The sequence below is a fragment of the Sceloporus occidentalis genome, unplaced genomic scaffold, assembly GCF_023333645.1.
Source record: "Sceloporus occidentalis isolate IW3139 unplaced genomic scaffold, rSceOcc1.0.p SCAF_5, whole genome shotgun sequence".
Taxonomy (NCBI): domain Eukaryota; kingdom Metazoa; phylum Chordata; class Lepidosauria; order Squamata; family Phrynosomatidae; genus Sceloporus; species Sceloporus occidentalis.
In genome coordinates this window covers 6,834,984-6,860,235 of record NW_028316985.1, presented here as the reverse complement: position 1 = coordinate 6,860,235, position 25,252 = coordinate 6,834,984, and the positions used below count along the sequence as shown (strand labels likewise).

General features: G+C 42.3%; 2 protein-coding genes across 2 annotated transcripts in view; one reads left to right on the top strand and one right to left on the bottom strand.

Annotated features, from left to right (window-relative positions):
* LOC149311610 (muskelin) overlaps positions 1-25,252 on the top strand; it is a 165,433-nt gene that overhangs the window by 1,806 nt on the left and 138,375 nt on the right. The window lies entirely within an intron of this gene.
* LOC149311611 (ubiquitin-like) lies at positions 5,506-9,475 on the bottom strand. Its single transcript, XM_089526549.1, is given in 3 exon segments — positions 5,506-5,605; positions 5,607-5,719; positions 9,470-9,475. Coding segments are annotated over 3 exon segments (219 nt in total).

Below are 25,252 nucleotides of genomic sequence, written 5' to 3'. Positions count from 1 at the left end.
TAGTCTAGCAGAGGAATCTAACCACCCAACTACAAAACCTAGGATTGCATAAATTGGAGACATGGTATTTAAAGTGGTATCAAACTGCTCTAATTATCCAGTGTGGACATATCCCAACAAATGTAAAAAAGAAAGAGAGCAGAAATCTCCTAAGCCATTTTGGCAGTTGTTGGCCACCTTAACAGACCCCATTCTGTACATCTTAGTTTTGTTATCCATCAGATTACAGTTCAGAAATCTGTTCTGCAAATGCATACAGTATTTTTTATAACTTACTAACAAATAGACATTCATGGAGTTGCAGCTGAATTATCTGTGACACCAATGCAAATATGCATCTATCTCTGTGTGTGTGTGCATGCATGCACAAGCACAGTTAGTCTAATACTGAATCTTAAAATAGCTGTGATTAAAGCAGAAGAGAGTGGGAGGCGAGCTGTGATGTCTCTCTGCTGGAGAAAAGGCAGAGGTTCTGTGAACTGAGAGATCTGTGAATGTTCAAGTCAGAACAATGTTTTATGGCCACAAGTCAGGTTTCCATTGCTGGGTTTCTGTGTACCGTAGTCACAGTCTGACTTAAAGATGCATCCATTTGTGTCATTTGGAGACTTTGCATTCATTGGCAAGATTTTTTTTTAAAAAATGCTGAGTGTAATTCATACTAGATATTCATTTATATCAAGTGAGGTATAGGCTCCATGAATTTCCCAGGGCCTCCAAAATTAATTAATTAATTTGGGGGCCTTTGGATATTTCTGTTCAGCACTATATCAGAAGGTCTCAAGGTGGTGTACAAGTAAAATTTGTTTTTGTTCTTGTTGTTATGTGCTTTCAAGTCATTTCCAACTTATGGTGACCATAAGGCAAACCTGTAATGGGGTTTCCTTGGTAAGTTTCTTCAGAGGAGGTTTGCCATTGCCTTTCCTTGAGGCTGAGAGGGTGTGACTTGCCCAAGATCACCATCCCTTCAAATTTTGAAACATGACTGTCATGTCGCCTCTTAACCTTCTCGTCTCTAAACTAAACATACCCAACTCCCTTAGCCGCTCCTTATGGGACGTGGTTTCCAGACCTTTCACCATTTTAGTCACCTTCCTCTGGACACACTCCAGCTTATCAATAGCCTTCTTGAATTTTGGTGTCCAGAACTGGGCACAATATTGCAGGCGAGGTCTGTCCAAAGCTGGATAGAATGGTACTATTATCTCCCTCAGTCTAGATACTATATCCCTGTTCCTGTATCTGAGGGTTGCCATAAATCAAAAATGACTTGAAGGCACATAAGCGACAACACGCAACCCCTGACTGACTCAAGTTCTTAGATATAGTAGAAAATAGTAGAAAAAAGGATGTCAAGCAGGAGGGATGCATCTCTCATGGAATGCAGTAGACTCAGCATCCCTTTCTTAAAAAGAGGCTCTTCCTAGAAGATCTTCATGGCCCTACAATCTAATTTGCAGAGCTCCTTAACCAAATAGTAGGATAGACGGTGGACACAATGTTCACCAGATGCTTTGGATTCACTTGTGGTGTTGTCCCCTGCCACACAGCCTCCATTCTGTCTTTGTTTTTAAAAAATCCTCAAACTCTTCCTTCATGTGAGAATGACATAATACTGTGAAGCAGCTGATGTTCCAGTAAGTTGCTGAGACTTAGCACCCTGGTAAATCTTCTGCTAAGAGTGACTGGCAGCTATTAGCGATGACAAAGCCGGGCCTTAGGACACAGAGCGGGAAAGCAAAGGGTAAACACATTCCATTGCTTGTGGCATTTGGGATGAAAAAGAAGCCCAAAAAGAGGAATTGCACCTCAACTCCCCAAAAATGAACTTGGATGTCTATTACATTTGCATATGTTCTTGTCTATGGATAGATACACATTTATTAGTAAAAGTGTTAGAAAGATGACTACAGTACTCATCACTGTGATGTCAGCCCAGCTGGCCAATTTGAACAATGCTGCACCACTACATGTGGCCACCATCGTGACTTATGTGGAGCCAGTTTGGGAACATAATATTGCAGACTAGCCCCAGATGTAGGGCCAGTGGAAACAGGACCCATGACTTTCAAAGGTCACCCAGTGGGTTTCCATGACCAAGAACAAGTTCAAACCCTGGTATCCCAGGGTCCTAGTCCAACACTCAAACTGCCACACCATGTTGGCTCAAGGATTTGGCGGGGAGAAATCCAGAACTCCCCAGCCAGTATGACTAGTGGTTATGCAGACTGGGGGGACTATAGAAATAGTTGCCCAAAAAGGTAACTTTTCCAGGGGACATACCAACCAAATATTCCCTAGAACTGAAAATGATTGTACGGTCTCTTTCTTTTTTGGGTCCTTTGTTGTGGTTGTGGTGGTTATTTGCAATTAAGCTGACTTTCACATATGGGTGAACCTATGAATGAGAGACCTCTAAGGTCATCAACTGCCCTGCTCAGATCTTGTAAACTTGGGGCAACCATGGCTTCCTTGAGTAAGTCCTGGTGCGTTGTGTGTCTTCATGCCATTTTAAACTTACTGTGACTCTAAGGTGGACCTATGATGGGATTTTTTGGCAAGATTTGTTCAGAGAAGGTTTGCCTTCATCTGATGCTGAGAGAGTGTGACTTGCCCACCATCACCCAGGGGGTTTCATGGCCAAGATGGGAATCGAATCCTGGTCTTCAAAGTCGCAGTCTAAAACTCAGACCATTACACCACGCTGGCTCATCAACAGCCCAGCAAAGGTCTTGCAAACTGAGGACAACCATGGCTTCTTTGAGTGAGTCCTATTCCCTGTAAAATCTTTTTTCTTTTAGCAAAAGTGTAAATCTAGTTCTGTTTCAAGTATGCGTATATGTCTCTGCTTAGCACAAATAGCACAAGAAGACAAAAATCCAAACACTCCAGAAATACATTTGGTTTTAACAGGTAGGCCAGAATGGAAAAGTAATTGAAATTGTTGTACTAGATGAACGTTCTGTTCTTTATGTTCTAGAGCAAAGTACAGTGTGGTATTTGGAAGATAAAAACCATGCCGACAAAGTCTGGTTTTTATCACAATAAAACAGAGACAAGGAACAGACTCTTTGCTACAGTTCCCAAATCCCTCCAGCTGCATGTCCAATGATTTCACTGGTTGCAGGATTCTGGGAATTGTAGTTTCTAAACCTTATTCTGGATAAGAATGTGCTATAATGGCATACCCATTTTACCTTTTTAACTGTATTTTTATTCTTTTAATAAGTAATCTATTTTAATATTATAACAATTTAATTCTGTTTTAATGTATCACTTTTCTATGTTTTTAACTATATTGTTCTTTTAATGTTGTGAGCTGCTCTGGGTCCCAGATCTGAGAAAAGAATGAGATATTCATAAATAAATAATTTAACAACAACAACAACCCTGTCATTGTCCTGATTTGGCAGGGACACTCCCTTATAAATCCTCTGTCCTCCCATTTTTTTTCAGCTTATTTTTAAATGTCCCAGTTTCTCTCTCCTCCCTCTTTCCATCTTTGTGCTCAGCTTACTATAACTGTTCCAACAATAGTTGTTTTCATGCAACACAAGCTGCATCTGCACTGCAGAATTAATGCAGTTTGACACCACTTTAGCTGCAGTGGTGGAATTGTGGGATTTACAAGTTTGTGAGATATTTAGTCTTCTGTGTCAGGGAGATTTGGTGCCACAACAAACAACAAATCTCAAGATTCTGTGGCAGTTAATTGATGTTGTCTGGCCGTGTGTGCCCAGTTTTCATCTGTGAAATGTTAGAGCAGTGATGTCCAGAATATGGCCCTCCAGATGTTTTGGACTTCAGCTCCCAGAATCCCAGACCATTAGCCAAGATGGCTTAGGCTTCTTCTGCGAGCTGAAGTCCAAAACACCTGGAGGGCCAGTGTTTGGACATCACTGCGTTAAGTGCATGCAATGACTTCAAATGACTCTGGGAACTGGAATCCCAAAAAGTAATTTTCCATGCTCTGCAATTATCAAAGGTAGGGATCAATGCACAATGTTGCCCTCTGAGTGTGATAGATTGCAACTCCCATGACCCTGAGCCAGCATAGCCAATGGTGGAGAAAACTGGGCATTGCAATCCGACAATGTCTGGAAGACTGCCCATGACAATCCTGGATCTAGAGGGAAACACTAGTAAGGCAAGAAGACATAGCGACAGAACAGGAGTATTTTTGTAATATTTTGGCACCTGGGGTGCAAAATGTTGTGTGCAAGGGTGCATCTACGCTGTAGAAACAATGCAGTTTGACATCACTTTAATGGCCATGGCTCAATTATATGGAATCCTGGGATTTATAGTTTTGTGAGGCACCAGCACTCTTTGGCAGTGAAGGCTAAAGATCTTGTAAAATTCCAAATCCTAAGATTTCATTGGATGGAGCTGCAGCACTTAAAGTGGTGTCAAACTGCATTATTTCTACAGTGTAGATGCACCCCAAGACTCAGGTTGCTACTATTCTGTTCCCTTGGGGTTTTTGCCAGAAAAAGAACAAGGAATTAACTGTTCTGAATCTGACCTCTGCTGTACTTTAGCACCACAGAGAGGCTCAACAGGGGATGGGACAGGCATACCTCAGTGAACCAAGCAGGTGAGTTCCAGGGCATTATTACTTTAACAGAGGCAGAAATAATGTGGAATGAACAGATAAGTTCCTAGAGCATGAAACAGAAGAAAAGTTCAATTTTTTTGGGTGGACATTCTATTGTAAACTAACAATACCTGTACAGACTTGTGAAATGAAACATCTATATCAGGTAAATTGCATAAGTAAATAAAAGCATGTTTAAAGTTCAACATGATCTCTAATCATCTCCCCCTCTCCAGTGGATCCAGGTTTTATCTTTCCTCACTCTCCACTTTTCTTACATTTTCTATTTTTGTGGCCAAACTCTAGGCCTATCCTTTTTCTCAACATGCCTGGGCTAGCTAACGAAGCAGGTTTTTTTCTTCTCCCTCTTTCTCTCTGGGTGGACCCACACTGCAGAAATGAAGCAGTTTGACACCACATTAACTGCCATAGCTCCATCCCATGGATCTGTAGTTTGGAGAGGCCCCAGTCTTCTTTGACAGAATACCTCACCAAACTACAAATCCCAGCATCCCATAGCTTTGCGCCATAGCAATTAAAGTGGTGTCAAACTGCTATATTTCTACACTGTGGCAATATAGCCTCTGTTAAGTGGTTCATGCACCCTTAGTAAAGGAGGAGGCACTGGAAGCAGATGCTGTTTGCCTTACCGGTTGTAAGCAGTTACTCTCAGCTGCAGTAGGATTTACTGGAGTAAAATCCTACTGTTTCTAAGCTCAAACTTTTTGCATTGCTCATTACATTGTTTACAGTGTGACCCAGCACTGAAAGTCTGTATTTCTGTAGCTAACCTTCACCATCCTCCCAATTCTGATACTGCCAAAAAACCAAAAAACTTTCAGCTAGAGAAAGGAAAAGTGAGTGTCAGGATTTTATTTACATCCTGTCTTAAGTAATAGTTTGTTGCTCTACATCCCTCCCCTCATACACAGCACAAGATAGAGGGTGGATTCTTCCTGGATGTTGTAGTTGGAGAGAGTGTAGCCGTCTTCTAGCTGTTTCTCTAGGCTGGTCAGGAGGAATGCCTTCTTTGTCCTGGATCTCAGCCTTGAGGTTCTCAGTGGTGTCACTTGGCTCAACCTCCAGGGTGAGGGATTTGCCAGTCAGGGTCTACCCAAAAATCTACACCCCTCTCTTCAGACACAGGACAAAATGGGGCGTTATCTCAATATGGATTTTTTTTCAACATAGTGTAGAGCAGGGGAGCATGGAAAAACAGTTGGCTCTCCATATCCACAGATTCTTTATCCACGGATTTAACCATCCATGGCTTGAAAATATTTTGTAAAAACATAAATTCCCAAAAGCAAATCTTTTTTTTTTGCTATTTTATATAAGGGATGCCAATTTGTCGTTGTATTTAATGGGACTTGAAGATCCACAAATTTTGATATCCATAGGGAGTCCTGGAACCAGACCCGAATGGATACCAAGGGCCCACTATATGTGAACCCCAGTTGTTATTTACTGTCAAGTTGGCTTGGATGTATGGTAACCCTTGAATGAGAGACCTCCAAGAGCTCCAGCCATCAACTTGCAATGCAGACTTTCTCTTTTGCTACTGCCTTTCACTTTATAATCGTCTTTTCTAATGAATCACATTTTTGCATGGTATGTTCAAAGTATGACAGCCTCACTTTAGTCAGTTTGGCTTCTAAGGAGAGTTCAGGCTTGATTTGCTGTAAGACTCATTTAATGTGAGCCCTGTAGGGTACAATCCAAACACATGCATGTCACCATCCTGTAAGGATGAGGCTGCAGAAAAGAGACATGGTGTGATGTAAGAATGGAAAGAATATTCCTTATTGTTTATTTCTTGGTAGAATAAGTTTGCCTGATAGTCAGGAAACCCTACTGGAGAAGAATAATAAACTTTTTAATTTAATTTATATCCCGCCAGACAAATCTGATCTCTTTCTTTGATAAAATTACTAGCTTGGTAGATGAAGGGAATGCTGTGGATATAGTATATCTTGATTTCAGTAAGGCCTTTGACAGGGTTCCCCATGACATTCTTGCAAACAAGCTTATAAAATGTGGGCTAGACAAAGTAACTGTTACGTGGATCTGTAATTGGTTGACCGGCCGAACCCAAAGGGTGCTCAACAATGGCTCCTTTTCATCCTGGAGAGAAGTGACCAGTGGGGTCCCACAGGGCTCTGTCCTGGGCCCAGTACTGTTCAACATCTTTATCAATGACTTGGAGGAAAAAATTGGGGGAATACTTATCAAATTTGCAGATGACACCAAATTAGGAGGAATAGCTAATACTCCAGAGGACAGGATCAAAATTCAAAATGACCTGAATAGACTAGAAAGCTGGGCCACAGCTAACAAAATGAACTTCAACAGGGAGAAATGTAAGGTACTGCACTTAGGGCAAAAAATGAAATGCACAGATATAGGATGGGGGACACCTGGCTTAAGGAGGCAACATGTGAAAGGGATCTAAGATCCAAGTAGACCACAAGTTGAACATGAGTCAACAATGCGATGCGGCAGCTAACAAGGCCAATGCGATTTTAGGCTGCATCAATAGAAGTATAGTGTCTAGATCAAGGGAAGTAATAGTGCCACTGTATTCTGCTCTGGTCAGGCCCCACCTGGAATATTGTGTCCAGTTCTGGGCGCCACAATTCAGAAAGGACATTGAGAAACTGGAGCGTGTCCAAAGGAGGGCGACTAAAATGGTGAAGGGTCTGGAAACCTTGCCCTATGAGGAATGCCTTAGGGAGCTGGGTATGTTTAGCCTGGAGAAGAGAAGGTTAAGAGGTGATATGATAGCCCTGTTTAAGTATTTGAAGGGATGTCACATTGAGGATGGAGCAAGCTTGTTTTCTGCTGCTCCAGAGACTAAGACCCAGAACAATGGATGCAAGCTCCAGGAAAAGAGACTCCATATCAACATTAGGAGGAACTTCCTGACAGTAAGGGCTGTTCGACAGTGGAACAAACTCCCTCGGAGTGTAGTGGAGTCTCCCTCCTTGGAGGTCTTCAAACGGAGGCTGGATGGCCATCTGTCGCGGATGCTTTGATTTGGATTTCTTGCATGGCAGGGGGTTGGACTGGATGGCCCTTGTGGTCTCTTCCAACTCTATGATTCAATGATTCTATGATTTTTGTTCCCACAATCAAAGTGGCGTACAACCTTTAAAAAATACAACAATATATACAGTCCCCCCCCAAAAAAGATTAAACAATTATATCCATTAAAATGACAGAAAACAATAGTACAGTAATAGAATAACGGTGGGCAGAGTCTTCGCTTATATATGTCTGTGGGGGGAGCGTTACATGTTCGGGTTCTATTCTGGGAAGGCCTGCCAGAAGAGATCCGTCTTGACAGCTTTCTTGAAGCTATCAAGGTTGGCAATTTGACGGATCTCATCCAGCAGGCCATTCCATAAAGTGGGAGCGATCATGGAAAGAGTCCTCTGGGAAGTCATCAATCTGGTCTTTGTGGACTGCAACAAATTCCTCCCAGAGGATCTGAGGGTGTGGGGCGGATTATACGGAAGGAGGCGATCCTTTAAGTAGGTTGGGCCCAAGCCATGGAGGGCTTTAAAGGTAATGACCAACATCTTGTACTGTGCCACAAGACTTTTGCATAGGTTTCTCTTAATTTCCAAGTATTCTTAAGACTGTTGCCACACTGCAGAAATAAATCAGTTTAATACTACATATCTTCTGTGCAGGAAACAGTGGGTTTTGTTCAGGAAATATATTTTTGTGCAAAAAATGTGTTTCTATGCAAGCAATGTACAGTTTTTATGCAAAAAACCCAGTTATTTTTATGGGTTTTTTTGTGCAGAAAAAAGAGGCTTTTGGAACACTTTTGGATGCCTGAGCATGGAGAAAATACTGTACAAAATTTTTCTTTTTCTCCCACATAAGAGAGAAATATACAGTAATTATTTGTCTCTGCATGAAAGAATGAAATAATCAAGGATGGATGTCTGCTAGTCTGGCCCATGTGTAACTGAAAACAAAGAAGTGCTGGAAGGAAAATTGTCTTCAAAAACAAAATAAAACAGGCAGCTCAAAACAAGGTGGCTGAGCCCACGCCCTGAAAAGTGTCACCCTCCAGCAGCTGTTGTGTAGCTGTTGCCCTTGAAGCTGAACACAACAAACAGAGGCCCTGCCAACAAGGTCTTGCTAAAGAGGCGCTTTGGTCCAGAGGTCTGCTGAGTATCAGTCCATGGAAGGGATTCAATGAGAAATATTGACAGAGCAGCTTCATACTAGGTGCATTTCCTTCCAAGAAGTCACTTACATTTTGTAATTAGCTTGTGGATGCTGTCCCATATGAAGATGACTGTTTGGTTATCAGTGTAGAATCATAAAATTGGAAGATACCCACAAGGGCCATCCAATCCTGCCCACTGACATGCAGGAACTCACAACCAAAGCACCCCTGACAGATGGCCATCCAGCCTCTGTTTAAAGACCTTCAAAGAAAGAGACTTCACATTACTCTGAGGCAGAGCCTTCCACTGTTGAATAGTTCTTATTGTCAGAAAGATCTTCCTAATGTTTAGGTGGAATCTCTTTTCCTGTAGTTTGCATCCATTGCAACGTGTCTTGGTCTCTGGAGCAGCAGAAAACAAGCTTGCTCCATCCTCAATATGGCACCCCTTCAGATACTTAAACAAAGCTACCGTATCACCTCTTAACCTTCTCTTCTCCAGGCTAAACCTACTCAGCTCCCTAAGTCGCTCCTTGTAGGGCTTTATAGTTTTGAGATTCTTCACCCTTTTGGTTGCATTTGCATTATCTCCCATGTTTCTTGCAAAATTGGGACATGAGGTGATTACAACTGGTATAAACAAAAGGAAAATGAATAAATGAATAAAACTCTCTGCACTCTCTCACCCTCATTCTCCCTTAACCTCACCTCTCTGCCCTATGCCTTACCCAACATGTTGATGAAGGAGAAACCCTTTCATAATTTTAAGAAAGATTGGGAATTGTTTATTACCTTTGTACAGTTTCGTTGGGGCCACACACTGGTTTTTGGTTTTGCAGATTAAACACAGGTTGTATGCTGTAGAAACATAAATATATTATTTTAAAGGAAGGATAGTAAATTGTGGAATATAGTCATCAGTAAGGGTTGGGAAGTCAGTAATGTTACTATTGTTTGTTTTTGTTGCTTTGAAGTGTTTATAGTTTTGGTGTTGTTATGTATGTATATATGTATATTTTAGATATGGAGATTATTGCACTGCTGGGAAGTGCTGATCTGGGAAGGGGCAGAGACCGGGATGGGACCATGTGTTATCGCATGCATCCCGTACCGGATCAGGTCTTCTCCCATTACTTTGCTAAGAATGGAAAAATCCCGTTTTTAGCAAAGTACAGGAGAAGTCCCGATCTGGTACAGGATGCCTCCGATGTGGGCACAGAGCTGTGTGATAACACACGGTCTCAACCCATGCCCAGATAGGGAAAAAACAACCAGTGCGATAATCTCCATAGAGACAAAATATATGAATTCTGACAGCAAACAGACCAGTAGTCAATGAAGCTGTTTCAGCAAGGCAGTTAAATACTCTATAACCACCCCAGTCAACAATCTAGATGCAGCATTTTGAACCTCCTAATGTTTCTGAACCATTTCTAAAGGTAACCCCACATTACAGTAATCCAACAGGAATGTAATCAAGGCGTGTGTTATTATGGCTGGATTTGACTCTTCTAGAAACAGACAGGGTGACTAGATGTCCTCATTTTCCAGGAGATGTCCTACATTTCAACCTTCTGTCCAGGGGAAATTCCATTTTGAGCATAACTAAAAAGCCCATTGAGTAACACCTTCCTGTTCCCCTTTGAGAAATATGTTTACTTGGCAGCCTATCCTTGCTGCAAATAGGGGATAGGATGGGTCCTTTTAAGAATTCTTTTTTCCTAGGAGCGGCAGCAGCTGACTTGCACCCAGAGCTAAGGACAAGTTTGTTTCTTGGAGGGGAAAAGGACAGCAAATGTGGTGTTAAGCAATGGGCTACATGAGGACACAATGCAAATGTTCAAAGGGTTCTTTTCCCCCTTAATTTCAGCACAATGGACAAATGAATGCAATAATTTAAATATAGATTCAATCAAGGGTTTGTTGATAATCAAGTACCATTTTAAGCATTCGTCTTGCTGAAAGTTCAGTAAGTATACTGCAAGCCAACAAGCATTTTAATCAAGATAAGTTCATCAGAAAAATATGGTTGAGACGTACAGAATACAATAGGGTTTATGTAACATAGCTCTGAATAATCCATATGAAATTAATTTATAGTTATATGCATGTTCTTAGCTTTTATTTTGGAATGTCCTACATTTTTCTTGAATGTTCTACATTTTGTGGTGCCTTGTCCTCTTTTGAGATTATGACATCTGGTCACCCTGAACACACCTGGCCTACTAGTTTTAATTGTGCAAATGCAGTCTTGGCCACTGCTGAAATCTGGGTCTCTAGGCTCAGGGATGAGTCCAAGAACATGCCCAAACTGCAAACCTGAGATTTCAGAGGGAGTGTAACCCTATCCAGCACTGTCTGGATCCTTATTCCCTGATCTGCCTTCCGACTGATCAGGTGTATTTCTGGATTAAGCTTCAGTTTGTTTGCCCTCATCCAGTCCGTTAATGACAACAGACACTGGTTTAGTACCGGAACAGCTTCCTTGGAGTTAGAAAGGAGAGACAGAGCTGAATGTCATCATCATCAGCATTCTGATGCATGTACTGCCTGTCCCACCAACCTGCCTTGAGACTGGGGCAAGCTTATACAGAGGGATATGGCCCATGCCTGCTAGCCCAGTGGCAGAACTTGGATGCTTTGCCTTTGGGAGATTGCAGCTCACAGTGTCCACCAGCCAGCATAGTTTGGAGGATTTGGAGAGTTGGTAGTCTTACATTTTAATATTTCCCAGCTCTGTTTAGTGGCCGAACCAAACAGAAGCCATAATGGTAGAATTCAGAGATATAGCCGTGTTAGTCTGTAGAATCGGTATGTAGAGAGATCTTGTACCACCCTTGAGACTAAACAAAATAAAGAGGTTGGCAGCAGGAGCTTTTGTAGACTTCAGTCTACTTCTTGAGATGCACATGCATCTGAGGAAGTAGACTGAAGTCTATGAAAGCTCGTGCTGCCAACTTCTTTATTTCATTTAGTCTCGAGGGTGGTACAAGATCTCTCTACATACCAACAGAAGCCAGTTAGAGCTAACAGTCAGAGCTCTGAAGCCAAGCAGAGAATAGCTTCTCCCTTTTGATTCTGACCCATTTCTTTGTCATTTTGCTCTTTTCCCCAGGGAGCAGAGGAAACCAAAATCGTGCAACTTTGGCTCAGCTCCTGAGATTTGGCAACCCTGCACCTGAGCCTAAAAGGCTGTGAGCCTGTGGCTGCGATATCCCTTGCTGTCTCTGAGGGACAGAGCTGCCGATGGATGTGATTCTCATCCACGGGAGTTACTCATATCGTATGCATCACATGGGCAACCGTGAGTCAGCTCAGCTGTTGGTGAAAGCATGAGCCAAGGCTATGAAATCCATTCGAATAACCAGGCCAAGCTCCAAGAGCCAACGCTGCACGGGAGGCCAGAAAGGGGAGATGACCAGCATCGACAGGCTTGCAGCACTGCTGATGTAAAAATTTAGACAGGCAAGACAGGAGGGTGGGGGAGCATAACCAAGGGATGAGGGGCACACACAGCTTGGAAAGTTCCTTTTAAAAAGGTTAATCTATTACTTGCTTTAGCGTGTGAGAAATAATGTGCTGGCATTGCTTGTCACAGTGTTAAGAAACTAACCTATTGTGTTGTTTGCTCCTTTTTGTTAGGATTTTGTTGGAGGCGGTGCAGAAATCTAGTGATAACTGGTGACTTCTATGTCCGTAGGGTGTTGAATACATTTCAGGCTTTAATTCAAAATTTAAAGGAGTTCTCTAAGAGAACCAATTCTATTCTCAAAATAAGGTCAGACCCTTATATTTAAAAAGTTTAAAGTTTAAACCTAAAGTGTATTACCTTCCACATGGAGAAATCTGCTGTTACTGCAAAAAACAAGCAAGCAAAATACTTAGAAAATGGAATTAAATGTGAAGGGGGGGATCTATTAAAAATTCCTGTGTAATTCCCATGAAAATTAAAATTAAAAATTAATTGGAAAATATTACTTGTTGCACTAATAATTTGATTTTGCTCCTACTCATTTTGTTACTTTTCTAGCAGTAGTAGTAGTAATAGTAGTAGTAGTGATAGTAGTTTTTTTTAGTTCTCAGGATATGTGACCATGTTCTGGAAGAGTTTATTCCTGACGTTCTACTAGTATGTCTGGCTAGGATTTTCAGATGCTGTCAAAATGTCAGGAATAAACTCTTCCAGAACATGGACAAATAAACCAAAAAACCCACAAAAACTATGGATGCTGATTGTGAAAGCCTTTGACATCACAATAATAATAATAGTTGTAATCACAATGATATCCCATTTTTTCTCTAATATTGAGACTCAAGGCAGGTTTGTTGTTTTTGTTGTTAACTGCATTCAAGTCAATCTTGACTCATGGTGACCCTGTGAATGAGATATCTCCAAAACCCCTTGTCCTCTACCAGTCTGCTTAGTTTCTGGCCCATAACCTCCATGACTAAGTCTAATCATCTGACATGTAGGCTTCCTCCCTTTCTACTACCTTCTACCTTTCCTAGCATTATTGTTTTTTCCAATGAGTCGTGCCTTCTCATGATGTGGCCAAAGTACGACAGCCTCAGTTTCATCATCTTGACTTCCAGGAAAATTTCAGGCTTGATCTGTTCAAGAACCCATTTGTTTGTCTTTTGGGCTGTCCATGGTATCTTTAGCATTCTTCTCCAGCACCAGATCTCATATGAGTTAATCTTCTTTCTGTCTGGTTTCTTCACTCTCCAGCTCTCACATTTGTACATGGTGATGGGGAATACCATGGCTTGGAAAATTCTGACTTTAGTGCTTAGTTGTATACTCTTTAGGGTCTTTTCTAGTTCTTCCATGGCTGTCCTTCCTGTTCCTAGTCTTCTTGTCTCTTGGCTGCATTCTCTATTCTGATCAATGTTTGATCCAAGGTAGGGGAGCTCTTTTACTGTTTTGATTTTTTCATTGTCTGGGTTGAATTTATGTAGATCCTCTATGGTCATTATTTTTGTTTTCTTTATGTTCAGTATTAAGCTTGCCATTGCACTTTCTTGTTTGACCTTCTTTATTAATTGTTCCAAGTCTGTAATGTTTTCGCTAGGAATATGGTGTGATCCACATATCTCAGACTGTTGATATTCCTTCCTCCTGTCTTCATTCCTCTTTCTTCTCAGCCTAAGCCTGCTTTTTGTATGATATTTTCTGCATACAAGTTGAAGAAGGAGGGTGATAGAATACAGCCTTGCCTGATTTTTTTGCCTATTGGGAACCATTCTGTTTCTCCATGTTGTTGTGTGCCTTTCCGACTTCTGGCAATGCTAAGGCAAATCTAGGGTTCACTGGGCCTAAGAGTGTGTGAGATACCCAAGATCACCAGTGGGTTTTCATGACCAAGTAAGGAATCGAACCCTGGCCTCGAAAGTCACAGTCCAATGCTCAAATCACTACACCATGCTTGCCATCAGGTGTGTATGCTACCCATCCCTAATTTGGTGTCATCTGAAAATTTTCTATTCCATCATCTAAGACTGTAGTTGAGAACCTAGGCACGTAAAGACATTTCTGAAGGCATGCAGAGAGATGGGAGGGCAGGGGAAGAATAGGAACAGGCGCAGGTCTGTTCCTCCTCATGGGCCTTCAGTTGTATCCGGGGAAGTCCTGCCCCTGGAAGTCCCACTCCCAGAACGCAGAAGTCCCCTGGAGGTTCCCTGGGTAACACCAGGTGCAGGAATGCCTTTGAGTTTGGGCACTCGGTCTGTAAAAGGTTCCCCTTCACTGATCTAAGTCATTTATGAAGATGTTGAATAACACCAACCCGGGGGTAGAACCTTGTGGAAATCCAACCAATTGGTTTTCCTTTTCTGTGGATCATGGTGCCCTCTTGGTGAGAAACAGACCAACTCATTAAAGCCAGGGACCAGGGATGGAGCCAGTGTCTGAGCTTCAATACAAAATGGAACCCCAGATGATGATCCACCTTCTGCATTGTAACCAGCAAAAAAAGAGCCTTTATTATATCTACTAAGCAAACAGAACAGCCTGTGGGACCTGTGTTGTCCCTCTTCCTGGGCCTTGAATTATTTAATGTCCTAGAGGAGCACATGACCCCAGCTGAGCAGGCTATCTGGAGAGCAGGAGCCTTTGATGCAGTAATTGGAAATTTCCATTCTTTTGCTCTGAGAGCTTTGCAGAGGTGTTGGCGGGGAAGATAGAAAGAACTCAGACAAAACCAAAATGCTACTGAAAATGCCACACTGCACAAAACTACTTCCTTTCCCAGGAAATTTCCACACTGAAATCTTTTGATCCATCGGCCGGTTTTAAAGTAGACAATGAGTTCTCAGAAACTCTTTAGAATACATTTTTGGTGGTTTATATTTCATATCCTGCAACATTTCCCATGGGACATATATGGCCAAGCAACATGGCTGAAGTAAATATCCCCCAGAAGACTTCAGCGTACGGGACAGAGGCAATCCCATAGGTAATCTGAACCAAAACCTGGAATACACTCCAGGTTTTAAAGGGGTTATGCAATAGGCTGGGCCATAGTCCCCCAATGAATTCAGTACCACTGGAGAGCTCCTTTAAAGCAGGGGTGGGCAGAATGTGGACTCTGGGCCACACCTGGCCCCTGAATCCTACCTGCCCAGAGATTTCAAGGCCCTCAACTCTTAATTTTTAAAAAAATCCTGCCAATTTTTGGATGATTCTCTCCCTCCTTGAGAAAATTGGCCAGTTTAATTAAAAACAAGCATAAATATGGTGGTTTATTTCCCTCACTTCTCAGAGCCCCCACCATTAACAAAAATGATACCCAAAGCGATACAAGGTCAATTTTGGCACACCAGAACACAATAATGTGTAGGATTGTACAGGGACTGAAATTGGCCTCTTTTCTCTGCAGTTGACCAGACTTGCTTTAAAATTATTCAAACCCCAGGAAATCAAACTACAGGGAAAGACCTTTGCAGAACAGTAAGAGCTGTTCAATAGTGGAGGATGTGGCTTCGGAGAGTGGTGGAGTCCAGGGTGACTAGGCATCCCCCTTTTCCAGGACATGTCCTACATGTCAACCTTCTGTCCAGGAGGAATTCCAAAATGTCCTCCATTTTGAACAGGATTAAGGTGCATAAATTTGTATTTATCTTAGTGTTTTTAACTTTTCCCCAGGGAGGCCAGAATGGCTCCCTCCTTGTTCACTTTCCGCCAGCAGGCAAAGACCTTCATCTTCAGACAGGCTTTTAAAGCAAAAGGTTTTTAAAGATCGGGCTGAATGTCGTATTCTTTTAAAGTCTTTTCAACACATTTATCTTTTTAACGCTATTTTATTTTTGTATGCAATCTGTTTTAATATTGTAATAATTTGTTTTAATGTAATAATTTAATTGTTTTAATGTAATATTTTTCTGTTTTTAATTGTACTGTTTTTAATCTTGTAAGCCATTTAAAGTCCCAGTTTTGGGGAAAGGGCAGGATATTATTATTATTATCATTTGGTCATGCCCTACATTTTTCTTGAATGTCCCACATTTTGTGGTCTCTTGTCCTCCTTTGCGGTGAGGACATCTGGTTACCCATGATGGAGTCTTCTTTGGTTGCTTTTGGTCGCTGGATGGGCATCAGTTGGGAGTGCTTTGATTGTGTATTCCTGCATGGCAGAATGGGGTTGGACTGGGTGACCTTTGAGGTCTCATCTATCTCTATGATTGGGAAGGTTCCTTTATTTTTTGGCCTAGCGCTCTCAGAATTTCCCAGTTATCTTGGCCACTAGCCATATTGACTGGAGAATTCTAGGAATGATTTGTTAAAAATCAAAATTTTGCACAAGTCAAACTGAATTACCCCAAGCTATAGTATGGACATTGTAAAAGGTTTTGACTAGAATAATTGCAGTCCAAAAAAGGAATTTTCTAAGCTCAGTCTTAAAACCAACACTGGTGAGGTGGTTTGACAAAATATATCATGTGCATATTGCTGATGAAATTGGGTTGTGTAGGGAAAACAAGCGTGGTTACAGCATGACATCCTGGCGATGCAGGGCTTTAATTTTTGGGTTGTCTCATATAATATCACAATAATATAACTACAGTATGTATAGTATAACAGAGACCATAACCAACTGAGGGGTAATCTCTCTCCATGGCACGGTCACTTGCCTTTTCCCCAAAAGAAAGGAAAGAAAACAAAAGTTGGCACAGATCTGCAATAGATATCTTCCACACGCTAATTCGAAGAATCTAAGGAAAACATGGGTGTATCCACACTGCAGAATTAAAGCAGTTTGACACCATTTTAATGTTTTATTTTATTGTGTTTTATTTACTTCGTTTGTATGCCACTTTTCTCCCAGAAGGGACCCCTGCCAAGTGTCTATCTTACAGAATCCTGGGATTTGTAGTTTGGTGAGGTGTTAAGCCTGGTCTATCAAAGAGTTCTGGTGCATCATTGTTGTTGGTTTTGCTGTGTGCCTTTAAGTTCTTTCCAACTTATGGCAACCCTAAAGCAAACCTCTCATAGGATTTTCTTGGCAGGATTTGTTCAGAGGTGGGCTGCCATTTCCTTCCCTGAGGCTGAGAGAGTGTGACTTGCCCAAGATCACCCAGTGGGTTTCCATGGCAGAGCCAGGATTCGGACCCTAGTTTCCCAGTATCCTAGTCCAACACTCAAACCACTATGCCACACTGGCCCTCAGCAAATTACCAATCTCAGGATTTCGTAGGACAGAATCACAGTAGTTAATGCGGTATCAAACTGCTTTCATTCTGCAGTGCGGATACACAGTCAGAAACGGAGGAAGAAAATCTTATATTGAAGGGGATGCTCACTGGCACTCAAATGGTCCAGTGTGCACCTGTGTACTGTTGTTGGTGTGAATGTTTGTGTTATTTTCTGAGACAAAGGGATAGTAATAGCGGTGAGCTCAGCCAGTTCTTAGTCAGAATGGAGGTGAGATAAAGTTCTAGTTAACGGTGACATAATCCCTTTTCCCCATATCCTTCCATCTTCTGGCTAGCTCATGTTTTTCCTGGAAAACTGTCTGTGCGATATGCTAATTGCCATTAATGTTGTCATACAGGCGACACACACACACAGCAAATCTGCACAGCTTGGATGGCTTGCTAATGTATTGACATGACAGAGGGTAGGACTCCAGATGGATGTCCTTACAACCCAACCCATAGCTGGATTATCAGTGGGGCAGTTGGAGCAATTGCTGAAGGTTCCTTGGTGGTTAGGGGACCCATGCAACCATTGGCACTGTTGTTGTTGCTGCTGTTGTTCTTGTGTGCCTTCAAGTCATTTATGAATATGCCTGTCAACTTATGGTGACCCCCATGGGTTTTCATAGCCTAGGACTACTCAGAGGTGGTTTGGTCAGTTCCTTCCTCTGAAATAGAGCCCACAGCACATGGTGTTCATTGATGGTCTCCCATCCAAGTACTAAACAGGGCTGACCCTGCTCAGCATCCAAAACCAGACAGGATCTCTGCCTTTACATAGTATGTATATAGACTGGAGACCAGGAGGAATTCAAAGATATAGCCGTGTTAGTCAGTAGAATCAGTATGTACACACATCCTTACATTTTTCTTGGTCCTGACCTTTCTTTCTTTCCTCAAGCCAATAATTCATCTTGTTCATTAGCTGGGACCTTGTTTTCCCTTCCGCTGGATCTCATTCAGTTGTGTTTCTGGAATATAACACAGCAGCTGCTGTTCTCCCTCTTAACCTCTTTCTCTCTCTCTCTCTGCTGTTCCCTCCTTGCTTTGGTGACTGGCAATGCAAAAACCTGCGTCACTTCTAGATGTTTCTGCCTCTCGCTCTGGCTACCTCTGAAGAAGATGAGAAGGGAAGATGTCCTGTATCAAAGGCAGGGGAAACATCTTGGTTAACTTTGTTTTCTTGTAATATTGATACGTGTCTTGCCTTAAGGAGACATGTCTGTACCCCTGCATGTTCACACATTGAAATGAACACACACACACACACACACACACACACACACAAATGCTTTGCCAGCCCTCTTAGGAAAGCTACAGAACAACTGCTTGTTTTGTTAATGAGGGACACAGCTTGCAATAAAATCTGTGTTTAATTTCTCTCAGGTCTTAGCAATTGCTGGTCCTGGGACACAAATGTTTCCCTCTTCCGCATGACAGCAGGGGGGCGAGGGTCTGTGGATGAGTTTATCTTTCCCCCTTTATTTCCTAAGAAGCTTCACAGCTGAATTTGAGCCTAGGATTCCCCAGTCCAGTCCTGGACAGATACTCTTTATAGCTACAGTGCATTGGGTTCCTCATCTTCTCTGTCTCCCAGATGAAAATAGGTCTATTTTATATGTAGTTGCACTGGCACAAATAGAAGGAAGGAAGGAAGGAAGGAAGGAAGGAAGGAAGGAAGGAAGGAAAGCTCTTTTATTCGTTTGTTTATTCATATTCCATTTTGTCCCTTTCCCCCTCCCTTTATCCATTTATCCTTTTATTCCTTCCCCCTTCCTCCTTATTTTATTTCTTCTTCCTTTTCCATTTTCTTCTTCCTTTTCTCCTTCCTTCCCTTTGTCCTGTTCTTTCCTCTTTTTCCCTTCCTCCCCATTTCTTCCTTCTTCTTTCATTTCCCCTTCCTTCCTTCCTTCCTTCCTTCCTTCCTTCCTTCCTTCCTTCCTTCCTTCCCTCTCCCTCCTTTCCTTTGTGTTTCTTGCTGTTGTTGTTGTTGTTGTTGTTGTTGTGTGCCTTCAAGCCATTTCCCACTTATGCTGACCCTCAGGTGGACCTATCAAGGGGTTTTCTTGGCAAATTTCTTCAGAGGGGGTTTGCCATTGCCATCCTCTGAGGCTGAGAGTGTGACTTGCTCAAGGTTACCCAGTGTGTTTACATGGCCAAGCCAGGATTCGGGTCCTAGTCTGACACTCAAATCACTACTCCATGGGGCTCTTCCCAGTGGGCTGATACTGGTCCTTGCACAGAGGGGCCTGGGCAATTTATTCGCAGCCTTGCTTGTTTGTGTGTGAAACAGACCTTAGAGTAAGCACAAGGCTATCGTAAGAGTGGAAGTCTGCTCCACAATTGTTGCAGGGATAGTGTTATTAAAAAATTATTTAGCTAACAACTCTGTCTGCTCTGATTGTTATATAAAAATGAAATATATATTTTATGTAATTCTAGTGCCCATTTGGCTGTTGTCTTGTATTTATTGAGTCCCAGCCTGCATCCGCATTACCAAAATAATCCAGTTTGACACCACTCCAACTGCCAAGGCTCAGCGCTATGGAATTCTGGGAACTGTCATTTTGTGAGACATGTAGCCTTCTCTGTCAGAGAGCTCTGATGCCACAACAAACTACAGTTTCCAGAATTCCATAGCTTTGAGCCTTGGCAGCTGAAGTGCTATCAGACTGGTTTATTTCTGTAGTGCGGATGCAGCCCCACTGAACGTAATGAGGCTTACTTCTGAGTAGATGTATACAGAATTGCACTTTGTGAGGACTATTTTGCTATGCTAATAACTCATCCAAACTGTCAGATTTTGGTAAAAATGTAAGCATGTGAATTACAAATAATTCCTTATTGGACAAATATCAAAGCGGGTTGAATGTAAATGAGTTCAGTTCAACTCAAGTCATGTTTTTGTTGTTGTGTACCTTCAAGTCATTTCCAATTTAAGCCTGAGGTGAATCACTGGGTTTTAGCAGAATTTGTTCAGAAGGGGTTTGCCCTTACCTTCCTCTGAGAGAGTGACTTCCCCAAGGTTGCCCACTGCTGAGTGGGGATTCGAACCCAACTCTCCCAGTGTCCCTGTCGGATACTCAAACTACTACACCACACTGGGTCATGCAATGAAAATAAATTCCTAGGTTCAGAATGAGCTGAGAGATACCCTACTCTTTAATTCTTTGTTGTTTGTACCTGGCTCTAAATAATGGCTCTTGGCATTCTAGTTTGAAAAGGAACACAAACCTGGTAAGTCAATACCTGGTGTAACCACTAGAACTGTGAAATCTGCAATTTCTATGCAAATTTCTGCTCTTGATTGGCAAGAAGTTTCGACCTTTAAACTTCTTGGAAAGGCGACTTTGCACTTTTTGATCTTGCTGACATAAGAAGACAAGAACAAAATAAAAGTAATGCCTGATGCAAAATTCCTGGAGGAGGCTGCTGAATACTTTCCAGTGTCTTTCCAAATGAATCACAATTGGGCTTTGAACCCTGTGCAAATTATCAAGGAACCTAGGAAGATGGACGACTGGGATTTTTGTGCGGCAGAATATAAAGAATAAATGGGACCCTGATGGCATGAGATAGGAGAACCAGCGTGGCATACTGCAGTGATGGTGAACCTTTTTGAGGCCGAGTGCCCAAACTGAAACCCAAAACCCACATATTTATTACAAAGTGCCATGTCCCTCTGGCTTTCTAGTAACAAACTCTGGCAAACTCGTGCTGGGACGATGGCATGTATGCCCACAGAAAGGGCTCTGAGTGCCACCTCTGGCACGCGTTCCATAGGTTCGCCATCACTGGCATGGTGGTTTGAGCACTGGACTACAATTCTGGAGACCAGGGTTCAAATCCCTGCTCAGCCATTGAAACCCACTGGGTGACCTTGGGCAAGTCACTCTCTCTCAGCCTCAAAGAATGGCAATGGCAAACCCCCTCTGAAGAAACTTGCCAAGAAAATCCCATGATAGTTTCACCTTAGACTCACCATAGGTTAAAAACGACTTGAAGGAACACAACAACAACAGCTTGGGGCAGAGCTTATGAGGTACTTTAGAGGGACTACGGCTCCCAGAACACACAACAGTAAGTCCATTCAGTTTTGGCTGGGGAGTTTGGGAGTGGACTTTGTGCAATGGCTTTGAGTTTTGGCTGAGTAATTGTTCCATATCCCATCATCATCATCATCATCACCACCACCATCATCACCATCATCACCATCACCATCATCATCACCATCACCATCAATTTATATAGCACCATCCATGTACATGGCACTTTACAAACAGAATAAAACATAACTATTTCAATAATATAAAATACTATAATATAAATATGGTTGGCAGTGCCAGTGACTCTGTTGAAGTTCTGGTTAATTTATGGAATAACAACATCACCAGAGCTATAGACATGATCGCTCCCAAGCGTCCTTTCCAACCACTAAAAACCATAACCCTTGGTACACTGAAGAGCTTAAACAAATGAAGCTGGTTGGACAACGACTAGAGAAGCGTTGGCTGAAATCTCAACTCATATCTGATAAGATACTTCATAGGACTTTTCTTAGGTCCTATCAAATGGCGATAGATGCAGCCAAAAAATCTTTCTACTCTGCATCTATCGCATCTGTGAAATCTCGTCCAGCTGAGCTGTTCAGGGTGGTAAGGAGTTTAACACAACTGCCTCCCACCCAGAACCCTCTATTAGAGTCAACCATAGCTTACTGTAATGCTTTTAATGATTATTTCACAGATAAAATCTCTCGGATAAGAGCTGATTTAGATGCCAACTTTAAGTCAGAAGCAATGAGAGAGGCATCCAACGCCTCCGCCATTACTGTTAGACTGGATCAATTTGAGTCGGTAAGTACTGAGGACGTGGACAAGCTCCTTAGTAGTCTGAAAAAAACGACTTGCCCTCTTGACCCTTGCCCATCCTGGCTGGCTGTCCAGGGGGGTGATATAGTCAAGCTGATGCTGAAAAATATAATCAATGCATCCTTCAGGGAGGGTACCCTGCCTTCTTGTCTTAAGGAGGCAGTGGTCAGACCACTCTTAAAAAAGCCCTCCCTGGACCCTCTGGATAGAAATAACTATAGGCCAGTCTCGTTGTTGCCATTCTTGAGCAAGGTGATCGAGAGGGCGGTCGCCAATCAACTACAGGCAGTCTTGGATGAAGCTGATTATCTGGACCCATTTCAAACCGGATTCAGGGCGGGATACGGAGTTGAGACGGCCTTGGTCGCCTTAGTCGATGATCTCCATCTAGGCATTGACAGGGGAAGTGTGACCCTGCTGGTGCTCTTAGACCTCTCAGTGGCCTTCGATACCATCGACCATGGTATCCTTCTGGAACGCCTGAGAGAGTTAGGTATCGGAGGCACTGTTCTACAGTGGTTCCGGTCCTACCTCTCAGGCAGATTCCAGATGGTGGCACTAGGAGACAGTTGCTCTTCTAAAAGAGAGATAAAAATTGGTGTACCCCAGGGCGCAATATTGTCTCCTATGCTGTTTAACATTTACATGAAGCCGCTGGGAAAAATCATCTGGAGACATGGGGCAGGATGTTATCAGTACGCTGATGACACCCAAATATATTTCTCTATGTCTCAAACTGATGCAGTGTCTATGGATGGCATCTCTCCTCTGAATGCCTGTCTTGGGGCGGTAATGGACTGGATGAGGGAAAACCGACTCAAGCTGAATCCAGGTAAGACGGAGGTACTTGTTATAGGAAACCCAAGCCCAGGTATGGAATTATGTCAGCCAGTTCTGGATGGGGTCACACTTCCCCTGAAAGACTCTGTCCGCAGCTTAGGGGTGCTCCTTGACTCGTCGCTTCACCTGACAGCTCAGGTAGATGCGACAGTCAGGAGCACTTGTTATCAGCTTCGGCTGATACGCCAGCTGCGCCCCTTCCTGGAGCAGAGAGACCTTGAAACAGTTGTACATGCGCTGGTCACCTCTCGATTGGACTTCTGTAATGCGCTCTACATGGGGCTACCCTTGTGCCAAGTTCAGAAACTTCAACTTGTACAAAATATGGCAGCCAGGTTAATTACAGGTACTCGTCGTACCGATCACATAACACCGGTTTTGAAATCCCTTCACTGGCTGCCAATTAGTTTCCGGGCAAGGTACAAGGTGTTGGTGATTACCTTCAAAGCCCTACATGGCTTGGGTCCAGAATACTTAAGAGACCACCTACTTCCATACTGTCCGTCCCGCACTCTAAGGTCCTTGGGGAAGAATCTACTTCAGCCAATAAAATCTAGGCTAACTTCAGTCACCCAGAGGGCCTTTTCCATCGCAGCCCCAAAGACATGGAATGACCTGCCGAAGGAGATCCGTGACATTTCTACTCTTACAGCCTTTAAGAAGGCTCTTAAAACGGATCTCTTCCGGCAGGCATTCCCTACCTAGTTCTACTCCCCATTTACTGTGACTTATGTCACTCTGTCCACCAATTCTTCTCTTAAATTTAATGAGAAGAATTAAATTAAAATTAATTAAAATAAAATCCTTGCCTCAAGAAGAAGAGCCCTCCCTCCATGACATCACCATCAGACCTGGGAGGGAGTGAAAAAGAGAGGCCCAACTTCCATCAGGCCTAACTGTGAATGTACTCACTTCGCTCTCTTTAATTTTATTGTATTTTATTTATTTATTGTATTTTATTTTATTATCTTTATTTTTACTGTTGTAACCCACCTGGATTCCTTGTGATTGGGCGGGCTATAAATAAATCATTATTATTATTATTATTATTATTATTATAAATCACCATATAATATAATATATATTATATACATAATCTATGTAATATATTCAATAATGTAAAATACTAAAATAGACTGCAAAAAAAAGCCACATACAACACAAAATGCAGAATAAAATACAGTCAGTACAGATAATCAATTATAGTCAAAATAGAAAACCCAGTTATAAAAAATTATAACCCAGTCACTGCAAAGAAACCGGTTACCTGTTTCTAAACAGCTTGAATCCTATGTAAAGTGCCTATATAAAGACAACCCTGGGAACTCCTTGCCACTTGAAAGTGGGAGGCCTGGTAAGGACAGGTTTCGATTTAAAAACAAAACCTTGTTGACATTGCTGCTACGTTTGCTCTTTGTACTCAGTTTGCAATACTTGAAGTAAGCTGAGAATGAAGGTGGAAAGTGGGAGGAGGAGACAGAAACTGGGACATTTTAATAGTGGCTGAAAAAGTGGGACAGCATAGGATTCATCAAGATTTAATTGATTCATATCGACTTGCCCAGCTGTGGATTTTGGTTCTTCAACAGTGAGCTATTTCATTTGGCTCCGCTTTCTCACATCCTAGAATCTTTCAGGGACATGCTTTGCAATGTGTTTGTTTCCAAATGAGCAATTGCTAGCACAGACAACATAGCCTCTCATCCTGCATTAGATAAATTCTCACTTCTTTGCCTCTTTCTGCTTTTCTGTAGAAGTTGCCCAGAGTTGCTGCTTGTTTTCTGCCCCTCCTTTTCCTGCATGAAGCCTGAATCACTCTAATGTCTGGAGAGAGATTTCCAGTCATTAAGGAGAGGCTCAAACCTTCACCGAAGCCTCTGGTTACTTATCATTTTCCAGACCATAGGTCCATTTGTAGCAATCAAGGCAGCCCCCAAATCATAACAATCTCATTCTAGAAGGCCGTTTGGCATCTATTCAAATGTGAGGTTCTATAAGAAGTATCGTCATCCCTCCACGTTTGCGGTTTTGATGTCTGCGGATTTGATGATTTACGGATTTGGG